The 24,994-nt window shown below is 35.5% G+C and overlaps 1 protein-coding gene across 4 annotated transcripts in view; it reads right to left on the bottom strand.

The window, feature by feature from the left end:
• The window catches only part of LOC121738366 (bestrophin-4), a 63,594-nt gene extending 39,953 nt beyond the window's left edge, over positions 1 to 23,641 (bottom strand). For 3 of the 4 annotated variants that reach the window (XR_006037277.1, XM_042130356.1, XM_042130358.1), the window contains exons 1-2: positions 23,293 to 23,640; positions 323 to 433 (exon numbers count right to left, since the gene is read on the bottom strand). Coding sequence is in view for 3 of the 4 variants with exons in the window: in XM_042130356.1 (XP_041986290.1) it covers positions 323 to 433; positions 23,293 to 23,363 (182 nt within the window). In the remaining variant the exon portion in view is untranslated. Of the gene's footprint in view, positions 1 to 322; positions 434 to 23,292 lie in introns of all 4 variants that reach the window. The other variant, XM_042130357.1, reaches the window with a different exon arrangement.
• Positions 23,642 to 24,994: the final 1,353 nt, after the last annotated feature.

Genomic DNA, 24,994 nt, shown 5'->3' with positions numbered 1-24,994 from the left:
CACAGCACCAATTTTACGTAGGAGGAAAATAGAACGTCAGTAGCCCAGCACGACTGCAGTAGAAATTCGGAGGAATAAAAATAGTGACAGAATAGTAAAATTGCCAAACCTACGTCTATATATATCTCTTTGTCTATTTTTCCTAAGAAATAAACTATTTCTATGGTGGTCATGATATGCATACTGGACGCATAACCTCATGCGTATACGCGCGAATAATCGAGCGGCTTTTGGCACCCCATTCTCATCACTCGAGTGTCGTTTCCAGCGTTGGATATCACTTGAATTAGGGCTCTGAAGGATGTATAGGACGTTGGCGTACCTTTGCTGTTGTTCTGTGAGCGCGAACCGATATAGGAGATTGATAGTGTAGTATAATGTGAGGTAGGCTAGCAACTCCCGCCAGACTAATTTGTACACGCTGCCTCTCCATCTGAAAACAATCACATCAATATATTATTTTTAATTCATTGACACCAAAAATTATATGGGGTCTGCCGTCTGCGTGATAAATGAATTCGTGCATCGATGTTCGCGGGCAAGTAACAACTGATAACAGTGTCTTATTCTCAAAACGCAGCGCAGCGAATACTGCATAGCAACAGACCTAAACCACATAAATATGAAAGTGAGCGTTGAATTTTTAAAGAAAGTGTTTCGTCGTTTCGCACGATCAGTTTTTAACATTCAAACGCTTCCTTACAATGGAAAACATATTAAACAACAATGGTTAAAATTCTGTAGACCTCCCAATGGGCTGTGTACATTTGTTTTAATTCACAGCGTAAGTTATTCCTATATAGCCATTGTATTAGTTACATCGATAGCTTTTCCAACCACTCTAGGTCACTACTGTTGCGGTAGGTTCTATGGTACCCGCAACTCTGTCTTAAGCGGGGAGTGGAGCACCATGGGGTTTTAGTGGGTAGGCCCTAGGGGAACTTCTACTATTCCACATACCCCGGCCGATAACCCCAATCCGCCGGGGATGCGTTTCCCCATGTAAACAAAAGCTCTCCCACTTTAATGTCGTAATCTAATGCAATTAAAGGTTATTTGATCTGTGACGACTGCAGGCCTGAGACATTTAATCTTATCTATAAATAAATAAAAATTAAAAAAGGATCAGCCTGATTAAAACGGGCTAGCATCGCGAGAATATATTATGAATACGAGAGATCGCCCAGTGATCGAAATTCGACCTTAGTTTCAACGACATTAGGACTAAAAATATTGACTTCATCATATTTTTTTTCAACTCTTGTCTCTGGGATTCAGCTGATCTCAGACTGGCCGTGTAAGCATTGTCTAATAGTAAATATATCTAAGATTCAATTAAAAAAAAACTATAATCCATTTTCAATTAATTGTCACCTTGTTGTCAACAGACTTCAACCACAAATAAAAGCATAGACATAATATATACTGTCGTAAATAAAAGAGTATAATAAATCATTCATAGATGTATAATTCATATGTATAGGCTTGTCACTAAAAATCTGTCATTTTTCCTAGTGTGTGAATTGTTGTCTGTGTAATGTTTCATTTGTTAAAAAATTTATGATAAAAGCATAATTTCAAAATAATATTAGCTCATGCACTCCTTCACCATATAAACTATAACTGTGCAAAATTTCATTAACCTACGTTTCCCCATTTTTCGTCAAAAGGGATACAAAGTTTTTGGCTCACGTAGATTGACATTTGTAAGTAGGGTCTTTACTCCTATAACACACATTCTGCCGTCCTTACGATAAGTGCAGTAAATTGAATTTTTTGGCAAATTTAATTTAGACCTTATGACTGAGTTCATTAACAGCACTTACTTACTGCACTTATCGTAAGGACGGCAGCATTAGTCACTTAGCACGGCCAGTAAGTAGTAACGGTACCGGTTTACACAAAAAATTGTCATAGTATAACTCAAACATCCATATCCATACTTGCATACTAATATTATAAAAGCGAACGTGTGTCTGTCTGTCTGTAACCTCTTCACGCCTAAACCGTTGAACCGATTTTGCAGAAATTTCGTATTTGAGATAATTTAAGTCCCGGAAAAGGACATTGGATAGTTTTATCCATTTTTATTTTATTCTTTCGTCTGACATTAGTACTGTAACTAAGTAATAAGTATATTTAAGTTAGCTGTGATGTAATAATTATTGATCATCAAACTTTCAAAATATTATTAATATTTAAAAACATAAAATCTACTTCAAAATTCACTACTTATCTCAAAAACTACTAAAATGATTTTGATTAAACTTGCAGTAATTTATAGAACAAAAAGAATTACTTAAATTGTTACCTGTGGTCCCGGAGATATGCGAACACAAACATAAAACATACATTATGATGTATGAAAGTCACATTCGTTGAGTTCTGGAAATGTTACATGTACATAGATCTTACGGGTCGAAGTCGAACCTTTTTTAAGTCGGTTAAATTAGAAGAAACTTAATAAAAGAGTGTTCGGGAAACATAGTAGTTGGTTATTACAAGTGAAGTTCCCCTACGAATTATTTGGGCCGTAAAAATATTTTCAGGTAAAAATTATCAAGTCTATTTTCTACATCACAAGGCCCACGAGCTGATTATTTGGTCCAGAAGCCGGCAATCCTGATAGCTGATTACGGATTATCAAATTTCCGATAATTTTTTTAAAAATATTTCCCGACATGATAAAAAATGAAATGGCCAAGCCTTTTAATGGTGTATGCAGTAGGTATGTATGCTTGTGAATATTATTTTTGTTAAATTATATTTTTAACTAGCTGTTGCCCGCAACTTCGTCCGCGTGAATGTATGTTATTAAAATCAAGATTTAGAAAATTGAACACCCATCTACGACTATTTCATTTGGATTTATTTAACACACGAAATTTTTAATTTACATCAAATTCCCAGGAAACTTGAACTTCAGATACTTATCGTTTTGAAAAATCCTTTCTTCCAAGGGAAACAAATTGGAATTTGTTGTGTTAGACTGTTGTCAATAACAATTGTGACAAAAACGCTTAAAGGCACGCATTAAGTTCCTATAGCGCTGTCCACGATATCACCGTAGTATGCGACATCAGATTTACACTGTAGGTTGTCTAGCATTGAAGTTCTTTCGTCTTGGTAGAAAAAAACTCTCCCAGAGAACATGATGAGAGGTTTATTCAAACATACTGCCTCCGTTCGTGCATATCTACCATTTCTACCTATAATATGCTCGACCGATGACCGACCGACTTAGATCCGTAAAGTTTGACTTTAAAATTTCCATGGCCGGTAACGAATTGAGACCACACACATTACACAGGTCAATTATATCCATCCAGGGTTTGGATAATCGTTTACGAATATTAGGAAAAGATTTAAAGATCGACCTTTGCTATAATTGGTAATCACTTTGGTTGTCGCTGTAAATTTCGCTTGTAAAAGTTGTCTGTCCGTCTGTCTTCTCCAGGCTGTATCTCAAGAACCTTTATAGCTAGAGTTCTGAAATTTTAACGCATTATGTAATATATCTGTTACCGCTATAACAACAAATACTGAAAACAAAATAAAATCAATATTTAAGGATCCCATCCCATCCCATCCCATCCCATCCCAAGGATAAGAATCCCATACAACAAACATGATTTTTTTGGCCTTTTTTGCTCGATATCAATAATGACAACAGGCAGGCAGTTGAAATTTTCACAGAATCGTTTATTATATGTGTACTTTAATAATTAATAATACAATTAGAATATAATTAAAATTTAATTTTCCCATACAAAAACACAACTTTTGGCCTATTTTTTCTCTTCCTTGAACCCTTCATGCGCGAGTCCGACTCGCACTTGGCCGATTTTATTGTAAACATGGTATCAAATTCGGGCAATCTATACAACAAAAAAAGAATTTTGAAAATCTGACCACAAACAGCAAAATAAACATAAACATTAACTCCCCCTTTTTTGAAAGTCGGTTAAAAAAGTATCTAAGATGTTGACCAGGGATGTAAGATATCATCATGCCAAATTTCATTGAAATCGGTCCAGCGGATTCAGAGATTAACCTGTACAAACAGACAAACAGACAGAGAAACAAAAAATCCAAAAACAGTTATTAATATTGTGTTCTATTACTCTTCTAACATGCCCCTGACTCGTTTTTTCAATTTTATTTTCAATGTACAAAAATTTTACCTCTACGATTTTATTATATCCTAGACCGACTTGCGAAAAGGAGGAGAATATAAGTGAAATATATCCTCCTCCTTTTCGCAAGTCGGTTAAAAAGTAGCCTAAGTTACTCCTTACTAAACCAGCTATGTGCCTAAAGAAGTCTCGTCAAAATCGCTCCAGCCATTTCAGAGATTAGCCGGAACAAACAGACAGACAGACAGGCATACAGACAAAAATTGTAAAAAATGTTGTTTTGTTGTCTGTATATCATATGCATGTAGTAAGAACCGGTTCATTCAATATTACAAACAGACACTCCAATTTTATTTATATGTATAGATGTATAGATGTATCTAAGATGTATAGATATGTATAGATAATTTTTTTATACTGAAATACTGAACTGAAGTTCGCTAAACCAGTGTTCCGCAAAAGGTGTGCCGGGGCACACTGGTATGACTGTGGCAAGTAGTTGTATTGTGCCACAAAAAAATGATATTTTACCTACATATTCCTAGTATAAAAGAACCAAAAAAAGGCAATTATAATATCTCAAGACGATCGACGAAAGGAATAAGAATAGGCTACTTGACCTATAATCAGCGTTGCCAGATTTTTTTTGTGCCAAGTCGGGACTTTGGAACTTTTTGAGTGAAAAAGCGGGATTCTTCAGTCAAAAGCGGGACAAAGTAAAAAAAGGTATAAAATCAAAAGTTTTTTAAATTTTTACCTTTTTACTTGCGTTAAAATAATGTTTACGTGACAATAGAATATAGAAATAGCCAAAGAAAATCTACCCCTCTACCTCCCACACTCTTATCTTCAATATCGTTACGCAGTACGCACCTTCGTTTCTCAGCACGCTGCGCGTACGTTTGGGATTTCCCCGAAAAGCGGGACTGAGCCTGTCCCGCGCGGGACATTTAATTTTGATGAAAAAATCGGGACGTCTGGCAACGCTGCCTATAATCTATATTCAATTTCATTCAATAAATGCATATTTCACTAGAAATACTAAGAACTTGGCCTAGGAAACGTATTTCACCCTTATCATCAAATAAAAGCTTATGATTGATAAATAAAGTCGATTTGAAAATATGATTTTATGAAAATAGGATTTACGAAAACGCTTTTGCGGTACTTCCGATTTGGATGTGACGTCATCAGACTCGTAATTTAATACCTTTTATTTATCGCGCTCGTTATATTATGTAAGTTTATTTGTACATAAATAATAAGAATAAGCGTATAAAGATTTGTAAAATATATTTTCTTGAATAATTCAAATAAAACATCAGTTTTATACATAAGTATATTATCTCCATTTATTGTAGACGGGAAATGAAATGGCCAAAACTTTTCTCCAAAAGTTTTCAATATTACAAATGATTTCTAATTTCTTATTTAATTATTTTATAATTTTTGGACACTTTTAGACTCGTACATTTAGCACATAAAAAAATGTTCAATAAAAAGATTTAAAATACAAAACGTGTGACATCACACTATGGCGGACAGTGTTTTCGGCGCCATTTATAAGGCATATTTTTCAATCAACTTTTTTATGGGTTTCTACTGTGTAAAATACGGTATTAAAATATTAGTTTTTTTTTATGTGAAAATGAATGATTAAGAAGCGATTAGCATGAAGAAAAAAAGTAGGTCAAGTAGCCTATTGGGAACAGAGCACCCCGTACTCGCTGATTAATTTGTGGTGTTCTCCCAACAATTATATTCATTTTTCTAGCTGTACCTTGAACACAAAAAGTTTGCCGAACACTGCTCTAAGCTTTTCCTACAGAAGCTTCGTGACCCCCCACGGGGTCGCTACTTACAGGTTGAAAAACACACAATCTCAATAATTTATTCGGGAGAACGACAAGGATACGACCTATTTTAATTCTACCCATGTTATTCTTAATTCTTACTATACTACATACTTACTTAATTCTTATTACCCCTCTTACGGGAAGGAAAAAAGGGGGTTCCCATTACCATGTTTAAACTATGATAGGTATTTCGTACGAGTTGCACAGTGCACTTGTCCGATTTTTCGCCGCTTGTAGTGCTTTCTGCATGTAAAACTAGAAACCCCTTTGTAAAGCCGCGGCATTGTTGACACTGAAAGCAATCAACCGTATTGTCCAACATATTGAACGTTACGGAATACCATCGAAAACGCACACGCGTACCATCTGCAGCTTGATTTTTAGTCTTTTGATTCTAGTCTTTTGACTTTTGAGACATAAATATTGTTTACTCTACACGTGGTAGAGCCGTGCTTCGGCACGAATGGGCCGGCTCGACCGGAGAAATACCACGGGCACACAGAAAAGCGGCGTGAAACAGCGCTTGCGTAGTGTTTCGCCGAGTGAGTGAGTTTACCGGAGGCCCAATTTCCTAAAATATAAAGCCCACCAAACGACTGCAAGTTGCTAATCGGCCCTTCACGAACCAGATGAACCGCGATTTTCCAGCACGGAGCAGGCTGATGATGATGAACTATAGCTAAGAACACTATCGATTAAGTCAGCTTTCAAAAAAAAACTAGATCAAAATCGGTCCACCCGTTTGGATGCTACGATGCCACAGACAGACCGACGAAAGGCAAACCGGCAGACAGACACGTCAAACTTATAACACCCCTCTTTTTGTCAGGGGTTAATAAAATAAGTGACTGCATGTCGCAGCTATGTACTTAGTTGAATTGCCCAGCCAGTACGACGACGCCTAGACCGTTCATGAATAATGAGGCGATGACTGCAAACAGACGAAGCGTAATGATTTAATTTTTTATTTTTTTATTTCGTGGTTTGTAGTTTTGTATGCTTTATCTATACTAATATTATAATTCTGCAGAGTTTGTTAGTTTGTTTGTTTGAACGTGCTAATCTCAGGAACTACTGGTCCGATTTGAAAAATTCTTTCAATGTAAGATAGCCCATTTATCGAGGAAGGCTATAGGCTATATTTTATCACGCTAAGACTTATAGGACCGAAGAAATAGTGGAAAATGTGGAAAAAACGGGGAAATTATATAAAAGGGCTTATTTGAACGCGCTAATCTCAGGAACTACTGGTCCGATTTAAAAAAATCTTTCAGTGTTAGATAGCCCATTTGTTGAGGAAGGTTATAGGCTAAGACTAATAAGAGCGAATATTATATCACAATAAGACTAATAAGAGCGAAGAAATAGAGGAAAGTGTGGAAAAAGCGGGGGGAAATTATTTGTAAGGGCTTATTTGAACGCGCTAATTTCAGGAACTACTGGTCTGATTTGAAAAATTATTTCAGTGTTAGATAGCCTATTTATCAAGGAAGGCCATAGGCTATATTTTATTATTCTATGACTAACAGGAGCGAAGAAATAGAGGAAAATGTGGAAAACGGGGGAAATTATATGAAATTGCTTATTATCTTAAGATTCTTAAGAACTACTGGAGCAATTTTTATGTTATTTGGCAAACATGAAGAATAGACCACGTTAAGGGACATAGGCTATTTTTTGCGGAAAAATGTACGGTCGCGATAAATTCCTAAATTACCTAAGCGAAGCCGCGCGGAACATCTATATATAATAAAATCGTAGGAAAGTCAATGCTGTACATTGAATATTTTTGTACAATAAATAATACTTGGGACGTGATCTACTATACTAACGCGGACGAAGTCGCGGGCAACAGCTAGTAGTTTAAACTACCACGAGGTTAGATTCGCCAAATCCTCGCACTTAACCGTATTTAAATGGCGTTGTAAAATGTGCAAGTAAATAAAATGTTCAGATAAAACGTACTCTACGTGTGCATTTCGCGTGAATCGATAAACTTAATATCGCATTATATTACAAAGTAAACCTATTGCAAAATTGCTTACTACATGTTTCTTGCAGTGCAGTGAGACTAGTAGTTCAATCAAAAAAGTACATAGTTGTAGTATGCATGAGCGAGATCTAAGCGATTTCTGCAGGAACTTATTCAGGGTGGTTAGGTTAGTAAGTTTTGTCCAACCTACTAAACTCCTGACGTCTAGGAGGTAAGCCAGAAGAAGGGGAGGGTGGCACACAGGTCTCAATTTTTGGTTTTTCGCAAATAACTAAAAAACGATGCGTTGTAGCAAAAAATATTCTACACTGAAATTAAAGCTTATTAAATCTATACTAATATTATAAATGCGAAAGTATCTCTGTCTGTCTGTCTGTCTCGCTTTCACGCCAAAACTACCGAACCGATTGTAATGAAATTTTGTATACAGATAGTCTAAAGCCTGAGAAAGGACATAGGCTACTTTTTTACTGGAAAAAAGGGTTGTAAGGGGGTGAAAATACGAAAATTTGTTCAAATTAAGTTAGTTCCAAAAATTCATACTAGATGGCGCCGTGCGTCTCTTACGCTTGCCCAACATCTTTCTATAAGACGTGGTATCATCATACACTTGAGTTTCGATTTTTTTTCGATTGTTATTTCTTTTTAACGTTATTTAATAAGCCAGTACATTATATTACATAGGGTGACGTAACCTATCAATGATAAATAGTTTATGGGTAAAGTTGTGTAATTGGGGGGCTAAATAAGCTTTAAAATTTGGCATAAAATATAAAGTTTAATTTAAAAAAATTAAATATTATGTGCACACTGCACAGCTGTTTTGATTTAAGGGGTACCAGGTTTTTTTTATAAAAGCTTTTGACACCAATAATTTTGTTGACATCGCGCGTCCACACGGACGAAGTCGCGGGCAACAGCTAGTTCTCTATAATTTGGTTCTTTACAGTTTTTTCCAAATTCTCATACGTTTTCAAAATACACGCTCAGGAAAAATGAAATTAAAAGAGGTTTATTTTTTAAATATATTTCCTTTCTAATTCTGTTTGCAGTGACAAAATATTGTTTTTAGTAAAGCGGTGCTGGTAAGTCGTCTATTGTTCTTGGCGTCAAGATATAACCTTCATTTTTGCACCCTAACTCTTGAGGGGTTAGCTCATTTTTCACTTTTCCGGAGCGTGTAGTTCGAAAACAGATGAGAATTTGGAAAAAACTTTACAGAATCAAAATTATAGAGAACTAGCTGTCCCGATGAACTTCGTGTCACTTTAAAACCTTCCCTGGACTTCAAGGATTATTTTAAGACTAAAATTAGCAGAATCGGTTCAGCCGTTATCGAGTTATAGCGTTACTAACACAATTGGAAATCCATTTTTAGGGTTCCGTAGCCAAATGGCAAAAAACGGAACCCTTATAGATTCGTCATGTCTGTCTGTCCGTCCGTATGTCACAGCCACTTTTCTTTGATTCTATAAGAGCTATACTATTGAAACTTGGTATGTAGATGTAGTCTGTGAACCGCATTAAGATTTTGATACAAAAATGGAAAAATTATTAAAAATTTTAGGGGTCCCCATAGGTACAACTGAAACAAAAAAAAAATTTTTCATCTAACCTACGCATGTGGGGTATCTATAGATAGGTCTTCAAAATTCATATTGAGGTTTCTTACATCATTTTTTTCTAACCTGTATAGTTTGCGAGAGAGACTCTTCCAAAGTGGTAAAATGTGTGTCCCCCCCCCCCCCCCTCTAACTTCTAAAGTAGGGGCATGATAATTCTAAAAAAATATATGATGTATATCGAGTATGTATAACGAGATCTAGAAAGTAGTTTTTTTTATATACGTCATAAATGGTAAACCTTAATTTAAATTCCATTAAATCAACTGAAATATAAAAAGAAATCAAAAACCTTTTAATTTCATAGAAATAAGCCTTATTGCTGCTGCGGAACCCTTCATGGGCGAGTCTAACTCGCACTTGGCCGGTTTTTATATATACAGGGTGTAACAAAAATAAGTGATAATACTTTAGGGTGTGTACGTGTTCCTTGTAGAGAGTTCACTGTGAAAGTAGCAGCGCTGAAAGACCAAAATATTTTTTTCACTTTTGTATGGGGAAACTCGTGACGCTCGGGCCCTTGCCCATACAAAAGTGAAAAAAATTTTTGGTCTTTCAGTGCTGCTACTTTCACAGTGAACTCTCTACAAGTAACACGTACACACCCTAAAGTATTATCACTTATTTTTGTTACACACTGTATATAGATTTAATAATCTTTAATTTCATCATAGAATATTTTTTGCTACAGCTCATCGTTTTTTAGTTATTTGCACAAAACCAAAAATTGAGACCTTTGTCGCCCACCCCTCCCTTTGGCTCACCTCCTAGATGTCAGGACTTTTAGTATGTTTTGTCCCTAACCACCTTGAATAAATTCCTGCAGAAATCGCTTAGGTTCCCGCTCACGCACTCTATGTAACCCTTCTTTGAGTCATTTCTTAACCGGACTTTAGTGACCTATACAGGAGTCTTAATATGTGTTCTTTTCAGGATACATAATATTAGTCCTACTCCTGACCCTGAGTTAGGAAGTAAGTACCATAAATCATATACCATAAACATAACAAGACCAGATCTAACCCCTAGCCGATACATTTTCTTTAGCGGTTGTGTATGGAATCGCCGATCAAAATGTATTCAAAAAGCATTTATTGAAAGTAGTCAAAAAATTTAATGAAAAAACGTAATAATATGGAATTGACATAACATGATTCGAATGTAAACTTCATTTTATCGAATGCTTATGTCAATTCCATACATTTTTATAAAGAAGCGACCTATCTATAATATTAGTGACAGTACCTAAACTGATCAAGCAAGAATTAATTTTATTTCATTAATTTTTTAGCCCTATCTAAAAGATAAATTATAAAGATTTTGATACTTTCTCGTTACATTAAACGACGGAAAATTAAACCTTGCAACTCTTAATTTTTTAAGTGCTGCTGTTTTAGCTATGATGATGATAGACTACTTGCAATAAATTAATTTAGGTTTATTTTAATAAAAAGGATAGATACAAAAGTAAAAAGATTATAAATTGTATTAAAATATAATATACATGCCTTAATCTATTTAATAATATCACATTTCATTTATATTTAAAACGTGATATACACACACTTATTTGAAAAACAAAACTACATATAAAAATATACAATCTTGATGTGAGCGGCCATTAGTTTTTGGAACAGAAACGTGTGGAGAAGCAAAACTAGTAACAAACTAGGTTGACTGGTAGTAGAACAAAAAACACACCAGTTACGAAGGAATTTTTCCTTTAACCGTGACCATGATCCGATCGATCGGCCTTGTAGATGAGCTTATATTGGCCACATACCAGAATTAATGACTATAATGACCCCAATTTTGATCGAAAACAATCTTAAAACTTCAATCATAAGTAGGTTGTTATATTTGTTAATGATTGAAAAACGTACGTTCCAAAACTAAAAGAGCATATTATTGTGATGATCTTCATTCAACCTAATCCAATGTTTTTGTACATAATATCTCCTCCTAGGTATATTGATTTGTGGTTAAAACCATGGGCGTACCGAGGGAGGGGGGAGAGGGGGGGCGCAAGGGGGCCAAAAAATTTAATACATTATAAAAAATATGTATTAAATTTTTTTATCCTTTATAATATAACACCTATCTTATATAAAATCTGATTTGAAACCAACCCCAACCCCCCGATGCAAATTGCCCCCCCTGGCCCAGAACCTGGGTACGCCCATGGTTAATACCATCAACTTCCAAGGGATTCCAACTCCTATGCGTTGGAATTGATCAATAAATCCAATGGGCGGGGGCCACACTATCGAATAAACTTGAAAGTTTATACAAAATATCAGAAATCGCAGAAAAACAACACAGTGGAATTTTCAGTCAACGAATGACGCAAAATGTTCACTTTGTTTTTGGCGTATCAAATTATATTTTATAGAGCAGAAGTAATAATTCTTAGTGCTTCTGTAGTCTCTTCGAGTTAAGAAGACAGTGACAATAACCTGCTATAATTTATCTACAAGCAAGCAAGGATTCACTTATCACAGCCAGGCAAAAAATATGAAAAATATTGCTGATATCATCCTGAGATGGTATCAACAACGTTTTTGATGCACAAAAAATTGAGTGTCGGATTGTTTAGAATAATTAAAATGAATAATACCCGTCCAGAATCAAATGTTAAAAACTAGACAGACGTCAGTCTTATCACTTATGCGACCTCTTCGCGTTGGCAAATGTACGTAGTGTATATTATTCGATTGCCCATAATTGAATAGGAGTGCCCAGCAGTGGCGGATTTACCAATAGGCTAAGGAGGCTGGAGCGTAGGGCGGCAGATTTAGAGGGGCGGCAAATTTAGCCCAATTTTTTTATCTTACAGAAATAAAAAATCCCACCAAAAACATTTCTTGTAAAATATTGCCGAGACGACCACATTAAAGGTTTACGGTTTGCGCTGTGAAAAAGATATGAGATCTCATGTAGAGCCAAGCTAATCTACACGGCCTACCTCTACTGACCCTAACTTAAACAAATTCTACATACCAGTAAATATTATGTAACTACGTAAGGCTTCGCCGTTTCGCTACCGCACAGGGTGAAACCTTGTGCTCAGCAAAAATTAAAAAAAAATGTTTTGGTGGGATATGATTGTGAACTTAACTAACGTATTGAATTTCAAAGGTCAGTTATTGGGGCGGCAAAAATTGAAAAATTGAATAGCCTACAGGCAAATTTGTAAATCCTAAACTCTATACTTTGGCGATGGACAATCAATCATTGTCACTACGATAATATAGCTAAAATAACATGATTCATGGGCAATGATATCTTTCCGAAACCCTATATATATATATATATATATATATATATATATATATATATATATATATATATATATATATATGTATATATATATATATATATATATATATATATATATATATATATATATATATATATATATATATATATATATATATATATACGCTGTTCACTGTTGCACTCGCAGTAGTAAGAATATGTCTGACTGCCATACACGCTAGGGTCCAGCTGCGCAGGCATACCTGCACAGGTGGACCTCTCCGATATACCGTAGGCCGTAGCGTGTAGCGTGCATTACATTAGGAATCTTCTTGAACTTAAGAGGGCGACTAACCCCAAAAATGAGACATCGTCCTTCTCTCTTCACACTCACGCCCGTCTTTCATATGCCAGGTGAAAAGGAACGACGCGGATTCATCGCCAAATTAGTTTTTTCTCAATAACTCGATAAATGTACAAAATTTTAAAAATCCGCTAGGTCGATCTCTCAATGATAGAATTTTATACAATGTGTTAAAATATTAACTTAGTTCAATGCATGGTTATGGCAATAAATTAAAAATTTGTGAAAATTAGATGCATCTTTGTGATTTTTTTCTATCGAGAAAATTTTAATGTATCTTGTTTTTTATCTAATTCTCGGAAATATAATGTAGTATCTAATTTTAGAAAATGAAAGAATTCGGGGCTTATTTTCAAGTTTAAAAATGAGTTATAAAATCGACACTTTAGGGTTAGTCGCCCCCTTAAATACTCTTTCTACGTAGTAGGTACGTACATCTTGAAAACAAGTTCGTAAACTAGAAATTCAATCGAATCAACACTGTAATATCAATCACCGCGTATGAATCTTGTCATCTGCTTTCTCTCCGGTACCAAGTGCAAAACAAACCTCGAGACAGTCAAAATTAGTCAATTTACCCTTGATAGGACCTTGTCGATCACGCTCGTAGTCTATTTAAGTAGCTTATTAATAAGTCCAGTGTTGACTACCTTGGCGAGCGCATTCAAGAAAATACTTTTTTAACCGTAAAAACGCATCTGATTGTGCGAATCTTCATGATTGAACATAATATTTTTCTACAACAGCTGATGCAGAGACTTTTATGACATAGTAGAAGTAAGAATTGTTTAAATACTCGGAAATCGGTAAATGCAAGGGTTGAGTTTAGGGGCGTATTAAGGGAATGCAATACCGGGATCCCGCATGCATTTTGCGGGACTCATCCCGCTTGAAAATTAAGCGGGATCCCGCGGGACTGGCGGGATTACAAAAAAGCGTAATTCATATGTGTAACGCTGCGCGCGGTCCAGTGCGTGAACTGGCTACAGGCAGCCCACTAAGCAATTTACCATCAATTCACTTATAATTCACTTTAAATGACAATAATTGTACCAACCAGCGTGGAAGCTGAGCAAACTTTTTCAGCTGCTGGCTACCTTGTGTTGAATATCAGGAACCGTTTGGCAGACGACACAATTAATACCTTAACATTTTTAACATACTTTTATACATATAAGTTGGTTAAAAAGTGATTTTTAGTTTTTTTTTAAACATTTTCTTTACGTAGTCATTTTCAAGAAAAGTTTAGTTATTTATTATTTAATATTTTTATATCTAAAGTCTGAAGTATTTATAAGCCCTTGTAAAAAAAGTGTTCTACAATGTTTGTTTTATTTATGTTTCTTAGAATAAAAGGAGTTCTATCAAGTAAAGTCATTATAACGATTTATTTTAAAAGTTTAAGTCCACCCTGCGGGATCCCGCAAATACCGGGATCCAGCGGGATTGTGATGATTCAGTCCCGCAAATACCGGGATTGAAATTATCCTGCGGGATTGCATTCCCTAGGCGTATTAATTTGGCCTTAAATTTTTACCGCAATTTAAATTATTTTCCGTGTAAAGCGTGGTTTTTAAATTTTCCAATACCCTGAATGGATTAACGCGGGCTGCGTGATTTTTCCTTTTAAGTCAGTGAAGGAGTCTTCCCCCGCCAAGGTGCGCTATGCTTTTGCTTTAGATTAGAGATCTTTAGTTTCTTCTTTCATATTCACCAACCTTTTTTTAATTCCGCACATCTATTTTCGCGTAATCAAGAGCGATTACGCGAAAATAGATAGATAGAGAGAACAGCCGTGCAGGCGTGATGTGACCAAAGCAAATAGGGTTACATTTTTATTAACACAGATTACACAGATGACTATCTCCAGGTGACAATTCGTGACTCAGAGCAGATTTCGCAAGATCGTGAATAATGTTGTTTCCTCAATGCACTTTGTCAATTTGACGAAGATTTAACCTACTGAGGTGTTTTACCTACGTTTTACCAAGACTTTCTATAAATTGTTATATTCTTTTTGAAAAGCTTCAAGCCTAATAAATATACATAATTTGTTCTGCGTTTTCCTAAAATTCTTAAAAAAAAACTCTTGGGAATAAAAGGTTTTTTTTTCTTCAAATTTGTTGGCTTTGCTATTGCTGTTGATTGTATCTGTTATAATATGTTACTTACATTATGTACTTAATTATTCTTAGAAATATTTTATAACATACACAATTAATTCAATATTATATTAAAAATTGTATTTTAATAATAATAATTGGTAAGTACATATTATTAAACAAAGTCGCTTTTTTCCCTCACGTCCCTTTTAATCTTTAAAACTACGGAACGGATTTTGATGATTCTTTCAGTGTTAGATAGCCCATTTATCGAGAAAGGCTATAGGCTATATTTTATCACGCTAAGACTAATAGGAGCGAAGAAATAGAGGAAAATGTGGAAAAAACGGGGAAAATTATTTGAAAGGGCTAACTTGAACGCGCTAATCTCAGGAACTATCCGATTTTAAAAATTCTTTTAGTGTTAGATAGCCCGTTTATTGAGAAAAGCTATAGGCTATATTTTATCTAAGACTAATGGGAGAATGTGAAAAACGGGGAAAAATTATTTGAAAGGGCTTATCTCGCGAACTACTGGAGCAATGTTTATGTTATTTGGCACACATAGGAAGTCTACCACGTGAAGGATCATAGGCTATCCATTTTATAATCATGTTTTTGTGGCTAAATATTTTATACCCTTGCGACGCCGGGGCGGGTCGCTAGTAAGATATTATATAACAATTGACAATAATTATAACTGTTGCATTCATTTACATAATTTAGTGATATGATTCATATACAATTATAATTGTGTAGGTACCTATTGTGTTTGGGTTTGTACCAGAATTAAGAAAAAATCCAGTTTTGTTGCTTATTTTGGAACAAGTAACGAGTACGTCACAAACTGGTCGTTTTGTAGAAAAAATCGGCAAAGTGCGAGTCGGACTCGCGCACGAAGGGTTCCGTACTGTTAAAGAGCAAACATATACCAAAAATTGTGTTTTTGTATGGGAACCCCCTTAATTTTTTTTTTTATATTATTCTTAAATATAGAAGTAGACATAATATAATTAAGGTCTTTGTGAAAATATCAAGTGCCTGCCTGTTGCCATTATTGATATCGAACAAAAAAGGCCAAAAAAATCACGTTAGTTGTATCATGTATGGGAGCCCCCTTCAAATATTTATTTTATTTTGTTTTTAGTATTTGTTGTTATAGCGGCAACAGATATACACACTCTGTAAAAATTTCAGAACTCTAGCTATAGCGGTTCTTGAGATATAGCCTGGAGGCAGACAGACGGACATACCGACATCGAAGTCTCATGAATAGGGTCCCGTTTTCACCCTTTGGGTACGGAACCCTAAAAACAACTTATAAAGTTCACTGTTGAGGCCTTATTTATTACAGATTTTACCTCCTTCCGTGAATACAGAGTAGGCTCCAGCCTCTACTAATCTGCCTGTTATTTCCACCACTTTAACATTCAAGTCCGAAGGAAATGTATTACGGACATTTTCGGAATGGTAAAAATTTCGTGAACCTAAGCTAGACCCCCGCAACAAGAATACAACCTTGCAGGTTGCTTCAAGGGACGAATCAGAACCGTAATGGTGTTTCCAGATATATTATGAGATAAGATGTGACTTTGATCGTAACATTTCAGAAGCGCGTCCATTTGGTCGCACCCTTAGTCGCACCCACCGACCACACAACCACTAGACACCTTATGACAGGCGAATGACTTCTGTCAACACATCAGTCTTATAGTTCTGATGTAAAGACCGGCGCGGAAATACTCAATCAGTGTTTACCACTACTGTGACCTGTGCGGACGCTTGCTTTTTTGTGAAAAAAATATCAAAATGCCTCAATGTAGCATTAAATGGTGCGGTAAAAAAAGCACCACGTCAAATATGAAGAAAGATGGGATAACATTTCATTTGTAAGTAACTATTTCTTTTATTTGTTTTCGAGAAACAAGAAAACGAAAAATATTTTTCGTAAGCGCGGAGTTCACGGTTCACTGGTTATGGTTCTTTCTAGCGTCTCGGGCGCATGTAACTAGTGTTGTGCATTTTCGTTATCGATGAGGTTATCTTCGCATTTTATTTTTGAAATATAGACGAAGACGCGAAGGAATGAAATATAGACCCCCGTCTATATAAGTGCTACCTATAATTATATTTACACTAAAGTTTACAACAAAAACTTCACAAAATCGTTTTTAACTTAGGTACTTATCTAGTTTTTTTTTAATTTATAATTTTTAAGCTGAAAGTGTTTGTGAGTGACTGAACTCTGAACATATTTTGATTAAAAATGTGGTTTACGTTACCTACATACTTGTACATAATATGGTATTAATGATTTAAGGTATCCTTAAGATGGAAACATAAAGGGGAAGTGGATCGATGCAACCAAACGAGACGATTGGATGCCATCAAAGTACAGTGTGATTTGTTCAAGTCATTTTACAGAAGACTGTTTCATAGTAATGAAAAATCGACGGCGTTTGATAAAATCAGCAATACCAACACTATTTTTGCCACTTTTGGTGAGCTGTATTTTATATTATCTAAAAATAGTTACTTCAACACCTGAACAATGCTAACACTTAGCATTGTTCAGGTACATTTGAAGCCATTTGGTAAACACGTGTTAACAATAACAATAGTCTACAGGGAAGCTTTTTTGTTTGCGAGTTTTTTTACAATATAATATTATTAGTATGGATATGGATAGTACTATTAGCTAGTTTTTTTATACACGTGTAATATTTTGTAGCCAATCCTTTATGGGCAGATTTCAACTAGTTTACTTTTATTAAGTAAGTTAAATTGAACTAAAATATGTAAGCGACTACCTATATATTGATAACTGTATCACAGCCTTTAAAGTTTAGCAAGACATTTTCATTTAGATTCAAAGATTTTATTTAGATTTTATTAATTTTAGATCTCGGCCGTTGAAGATGATGGAGCTGGACCCACTGCTTTGCCTACTACGCCAAGGACGACAAGAAAGAGAAATTTTCCTGGAACTCCGTCGCAATACAATTCACCTAGTACAAAACGATTATGTCGAAGGGTGATTGAATTGACTGATAAAGTAGTTTATAAAAACAGACAGCTAAAAAATTCGAGAGAAAAAACACGGTATCTCCGGAAAAGGATAGCATCTTTAAAAACTGTTTTGAAGGAACTGCAGAATCAAAATCTTATTACCTCAAATGACTCAGATTTGCTAAGTAAAATCGGGGCCACCAGCAGGGAGTTAATAAAGCGACAAATATTAAAGTCTAAAAATGGCATTACTATTAAAAAAAAGTATTCGCCAGAATTGAGGACTTTCGCTTTAACACTTAACTTTTATTCTGCGAAAGCCTACGCTTACGTTAGGAAAACATTTCAGACATGTTTACCATCTATGAAAACGTTGAGCAAATGGTATCAAACTGTAGATGGCAAACCAGGTTTCACAAAAGAAGCCTTTAGTGCTCTTAGAAACAAGGCTGCTCAGTTAGACAAAGATCAAGAGTTGATTGGTACCCTTGTGTTTGACGAAATGAAAATTAAGTCAAAAGTGGAATATGTTCCATCTACGCAACGTACTTTCGGGTACGTGGATTTTGGGGGTAATCTACAAGCTGACTGTTCACCTGAATGTGGTGAAGCACTGGTTTTATTAGTTAAGTCGGACTAAATAAAAAATTCAAAGTTCCCATTGGATATTTTTTAACCAAAGGCACTAATGCCGAGCAAAAAAAAATTTGGTTCTTCATGCTATTGATTTGTGTTACGAAAATAATGTAACCATAAAAGCTGTTACTTTTGATGGATGCCCCACTAATATTGCCATGGCTAAATTACTGGGTTGTATTTTTTCAGAAACTGATATTAAAACATCATTTAAACACAAAAATACAAACAATGACATTTTTATATTCTTAGATCCAGTTCATATGTTAAAACTTGTACGTAACGCCTTTGAGTTTTATAAAGAATTCAAATCCGATGACGGTGAGCTTATAAAATGGGAATATATATCCTTACTTCATGATGTGCAGGAAAAAGCACAATTTCACTTGGCCAATAAATTGCGCATTTCTCACATCCAATTTAAACAGAATGTGATGAAAGTGAAATTAGCAGCTCAACTGTTCAGTCGCAGTGTAGCTACGGCTTTGCAATTTTGTAACAATGAATTGAAACTTCCTGATTTTCAAAATGTTGACAAAACTGTTTATTTTTTGCTTTTAATTAATGATCTTTTTGATATTTTAGATTCAAGGGTCCATGGTTACGGCTTTAAAAGGGCTATGAACAAAGAAAATGCACTTAATATTTCAAAAAGATTAGATGAATGCAAACAATTTCTGTTAAATGTGTCTGTAGATGTAAAAAAAATGGTAAATTTATAAAATTGATCAAAACTGGTCGCTACACAGGATTTCTTGGGTTTTGTATTTCAATCACAAGTGCATGTGGATTGTTTAATGATTTAGTGAACAGAAATAGTGCATTTATCAAATATATTCCTTTTAATAAGATCTCACAAGATCATTTAGAGCTATTTTTTTCAAATATTCGGTCGCATGGTGGCAGCAATGATAACCCTACACCCCGGCAGTTTGAATCGATTTACAAAAAAACTTTGGTTCACGCAGAATTAATGGACGTTACGACAGGCAATTGTGTTTCTTTCGAGCAGATTTCAATTCTAAACTGCTCATCTGCTCTAACTAGAATAAACTTGACTAGTACTTTTGAAGACAAACGACAAGTTGATTTGCAGGAAAATCTATGTCAGGATGATTTAAATCAAGCTCTTGAGAGAATCACACTGTCTGAATTCTCTGAAAAAGCAGTAGAGTATATAGCTGGTTTTGTCTCAAGTAACCTGCTAAAAAAAATTAAATGCAAGACTTGTATAGGTGCTTTGGTGTCAATTAATCAGGATTCCTGTATGCTATCAGGTTCACTTATAGCTTACAGAGATAAGGGTGGTTTAATATATCCTTCACCGACAGTGGTTAAAATTTGTAATCGCAGTGAAAAAATAATTAAAGCTTATTTGAAAAAAATTCCCAATAATCAATTGAATAAAACGAATATTTTGGTTAATAAGACATTAGGTAGTTTTATTGGCGAAGAATTATTTACGGACATACATTCTCATCAATTTCACTCTGACGTAACTAATCATGTGGTTGATTTAGCGATGAGTGTCATGCATAAATACATTTCTACGAGATTATGCTTCCTTACCAAGACTGCACAGCAGAAACCTACCATAAGAAGGATTTATACCAAATTAATTCATTTTAAAAATAATTGAATTTTACCATCCTAGTATTTTAGTTTTTACCATCCTAGTAGTTTAGTTTATTTAATTTACTTAGGGCAGCATTATTAATAAAACCGCTATTTCAGCCTGCCTAGCATACGCCAACGAGATATCTCACTCTCGAGATAATTAAAAACTACTCGTCTCATAATGTCAAAATCTCGAAATTATCTCGACAAAACTCTATAAAAATGTGTTAATTCGATGATAGATCTACACGAGAAAAAATGTTTGTCATGCTAGGGTCAATAGAAATGAAGAAACAAACAATCAAACATCGAGAAAACATGTAGAGTGAGATATCTCGTTGGCGTAATCTAGGCAGACAGATTTTTAACAGAGAGGATGACCCATCTTCCGTTCCGCTCCAAAAGTAGCAGCTCTGAAAGACCAATTTTTTTCACTTTTGTATGGGCAAGCCCCAGCGTGGCGTCAAAAGTTTTCCCATACAATGGTGAAATTTTTTTTTTATCTCAGCGCTGCTACTTTCACAGTGAACACTCTACAGTGTGTCACTCTACAAGGAATACGTACACACTCTAAAGTATTATCACTTAGTTTTGTTACAAGCTGTATTGATAATCTTGTTACTTACAACTATCACTGTTAGTACCTAATATTTTACAGTTAGTAATATAAGGCTTATGTTTAAAATGGTTAATTAAATAAACAATAAATCGATACTTATATTATCTAAAAAGTGTTTTTTTTTAAACAAAAGAACTTTGTTAATTGTTTTTATTTTCAAGCCAATTTTATTTATCGATATGTGTATCGACCGAAATATGCTATGCACATCACTAACTTTCATTGTGCCACACACATGCACGTCAATTAGCCAATCACGGCGTTGCACCCCCGCTTCGTCTACCTCAGCTAGTTGCCAGAATGCATTCAATGCGAAAAATTAAACATTAGGTGTCTAGTGGTTGTGTGGTCGGTGGTCGCACCCCATACGCGTGCAGTTTCTTTGACGACCCAATCATTGTTATATCGTAAAATACTTGTTATTGTTATCTAGAACAGGTTATTTTGTGTTGTTTGTTACTCTTAATTGGTAACGTATTTTCGATAGAGTTATCAACCACATATCATAACTTTATGACGACCGTTAAAATTTAACTGGTTAGACTCTGGTTTTGATTGGTCATGCTGTGCATAAAGAAGTCGTTCATATTTTATTACAAACAATAATAAAATATGAAGTACATATGCGCTGCAAACAATAATATATTTTGAAAGTTTTACTAAAGGTTTTGCTATTGGAAAGGCTCTTTATCATAAGATCCTTCTTAAATATAAAAACTAAAAATCATGTTTTGTTAATTTATTCAAATGTATTATTTATACCCGTTTACGTTTAGTTAGACTTTAGTCTTAACAACAATCATTTTAGAGTTTAATAGAAATAATAATAATAATAGTAATAATATCTATGGACGCTTCACACCACGTCAGTCTGGCCTCGTGCTAAGTACCTACCTGAAGGACTTGTGTTACGACTTACGACTTACGAGTACCAGACAACGGAAATATATTTAATTCTTTTATTCTTATTAAATTTCAGATTTTTATTTTAAGATACACATATTTAAGTAATACACATCCATGAGCCAGGAACCTTGAAAACTTTTTGTTCCCTCGGCGGAATTCGAACCCGCGACCCCCGGCTTGAGCTACCAACAGTGAACAGCCCACCAACTGAGCCACAGAGGTCGTCAACAATAGGGTATTGTAAGTAATCTCATCTGGAATCTGTAACTAAGAGCCATTGCAAGGTTTGTGTAATATTTTATTACAATTTACAATGCACTTATTACTGTTGATTGTTGAAGATATTACATGACGCAGGTTATTTATAAATTTACTAGTGAAGTTGTTTGTAGTGTCATCTGAATCTGAGTTTAAGGTATGGTTTAAAATATCGCAATGTTTTTTCTATTTTATCTGTTTTTCATTGACTTTCTTGTTTCTCATTTTCGCATTGCACGCCGCACTGTTCAGTGTTCATAGTCTTACATTATTTCTTTAATAATTTAGTCCTGACGACATGTTAGCATCAGAGCATAGCAGAGATTTTTCGTTAAATATCTTCAAGACAAAATAAGTGGCACCTATCAAATGGCAAGTAGGTACATCATATAAAATGGTTAATTACCTATTGCACGCAAAGAAGAAAATACCCGTTGCGAACGGTCATTAGATGGCATAGATTTTTTGTTAATAGCTATGATAGTTAAGTTTCGGTTATTGAACAGGTATTAATCGCCGTAATACGTCACAGTTAACTTTCGCCACATTTCGTTGTCAGGGCCAAACGAGCTCGACATTTATTGAAATCACAATTTACATCGATGCTCACAAGGCCGCCTCATAATCGGCGTCTTAATTAAAAGACGACATAAACTGAGGCCTGAGCCAACAATGATCAGCTTATTCAGCGCTAGCCAAACGAGTGTACGTCACAGTGGTATGCGAAGTGTTGGTGTGTTTATTGGTGTTGAGTCGGTGGTGCGGCGGGGAGCATGCGGGCGTTGCGTTCGGGTCAACTGGCGTCGGCCACGAGCGACTGTCACTCGGAACAGCTGTTTGATGTGTGACAAGACTGGGTCGACCGTGGCGCGGGGTCGCAGCCTGCCTCCGCACCCAACTTCGCCTCGCGACTTACTTGCAAAGGATCCTCCAGAAACAACCGAAACTGCTGCCGTTCGGTACCTCGCCGGCGTAGGATATAGTCATTTCGAGTTAACTATAATATTTATACACACACGTTTTGATGGCGCGAGCTCGAGACACACGCGGAAAATTGAATACGTTTTAGAAAGTGAAAGAGTTCGTCCACTCTGGTTTAACTAGGGAAGGTGAAGAGAGTTATTGTTGTTGTACACCGTTGTTTAGTTACATTATGATGATGTGTTATGCACTTGCCCTCCCCGTTACACATGGGCGCGCGAGAGCTCCGCTCGCTGCGCAATCGCGACTGGTACTGACTACTGAATGCGCGCGCGCCTGTTCGCTGGGCTGTGTTTGCTGATGCATGTACATTGTACAGGGCGAAGGCTCTATACTTCCACGTCACCTAGCTCGCCGCAAGATGGCGTTCGACACAACAACAAATAATAACGCTACGCCCTTTTCAATATCCTTTCCACAAGGTAAGTATTTCTTTTTTAAATTTCAGGAGATCAGCTAGACAAAAACTGACAAAATATATGTAAGTACACAAAAAAGAATAAGTACCTACTTATTATGGTTAGAATAAAGATCAAATAAATAGCAACGTAGACCTACGGTAGATTTAGGTAAGTACTTACATTACCTGGGCAATGGTTTTATTAAGTATAATTTATATTGTAAGTACTTATATTATAGCTATTTGACCGCTTTGGCTAGCCGCTAGCTTTGGTTGGTATTCGATAAAACACGAATAAAATGACTTTTTCTAAAAATGATTCCTAGAATTGCTCGTCTAGAGATAGGTATAAGATAATTAATATGACGACCTCTGTGGCTCAGTGGTAGAACGCGTGGTCAGCGCTCGTGCCGGGGGTCGCTGGTTCTAATCCCACCGACGCACTATAAGGCCTTTCCTTTTGGTCATTATCGTGCCAAAAATCTGTAACTTTGGTGTTTTTAGGGTTCCGTACCCAAAGGGTAAAAACGGGACCCTATTACCAAGACAGCTAAGACTTCGTTGTCTGTCCGTCTGTCTGTCTCCAGGCTGTATCTCAAGAACCGCTATAGCTAGACTTCTGAAATTTTCACAAATTGTGTATACATATGTCGTAGGATTATTTGATAAATCGAAATTTCGCGAAAATTCTAGGGTTTTTTCGGAAACACGGATAATTAGATAATGGTGATAACATTTTTCAATTATCCTAAAAAAAATGGATTTTTGGGAAAACGCGAGTTGCCTAGAGTAACATTGCACATTCTTAACGCTGATTGGCTTGATTTTTGCTTACTGGCCAACTCTTATTGGTTCAAGGCTCAAGATATTGGTTACTATCTTTTCCTATGTATCTTTGAGGTAATACACCATAGAATTATAAAGGACATAACCTCAGAATTAGTTTCTGGTTCTGTTAAACTTTCAGCACTAATTTCACATGTATCAGTCATTTTGTATTTACAGACACACTTTTAGATTACTTTTCGCACTTATTTTCAAGTCGAACTGCAATTTTAAACACATTAAATATCAAAAACTGCTAGCTCGCTTACAAAAACATGAATTGACATTTAAAACGTCAAGTCTTCAACCAATCAGAGAAGATGTTGTGCGGCGCTTAAACCGCACCAATCAGTGATTGATATTTTTTCGATAATAACTAACGATTCGTTTTTTCGCGAAAACACTAACTTTT

The sequence above is a fragment of the Aricia agestis genome, chromosome Z (assembly GCF_905147365.1).
Source record: "Aricia agestis chromosome Z, ilAriAges1.1, whole genome shotgun sequence".
NCBI lineage: Eukaryota > Metazoa > Arthropoda > Insecta > Lepidoptera > Lycaenidae > Aricia > Aricia agestis.
This window is presented reverse-complemented; position numbering and strand designations above follow the sequence as displayed.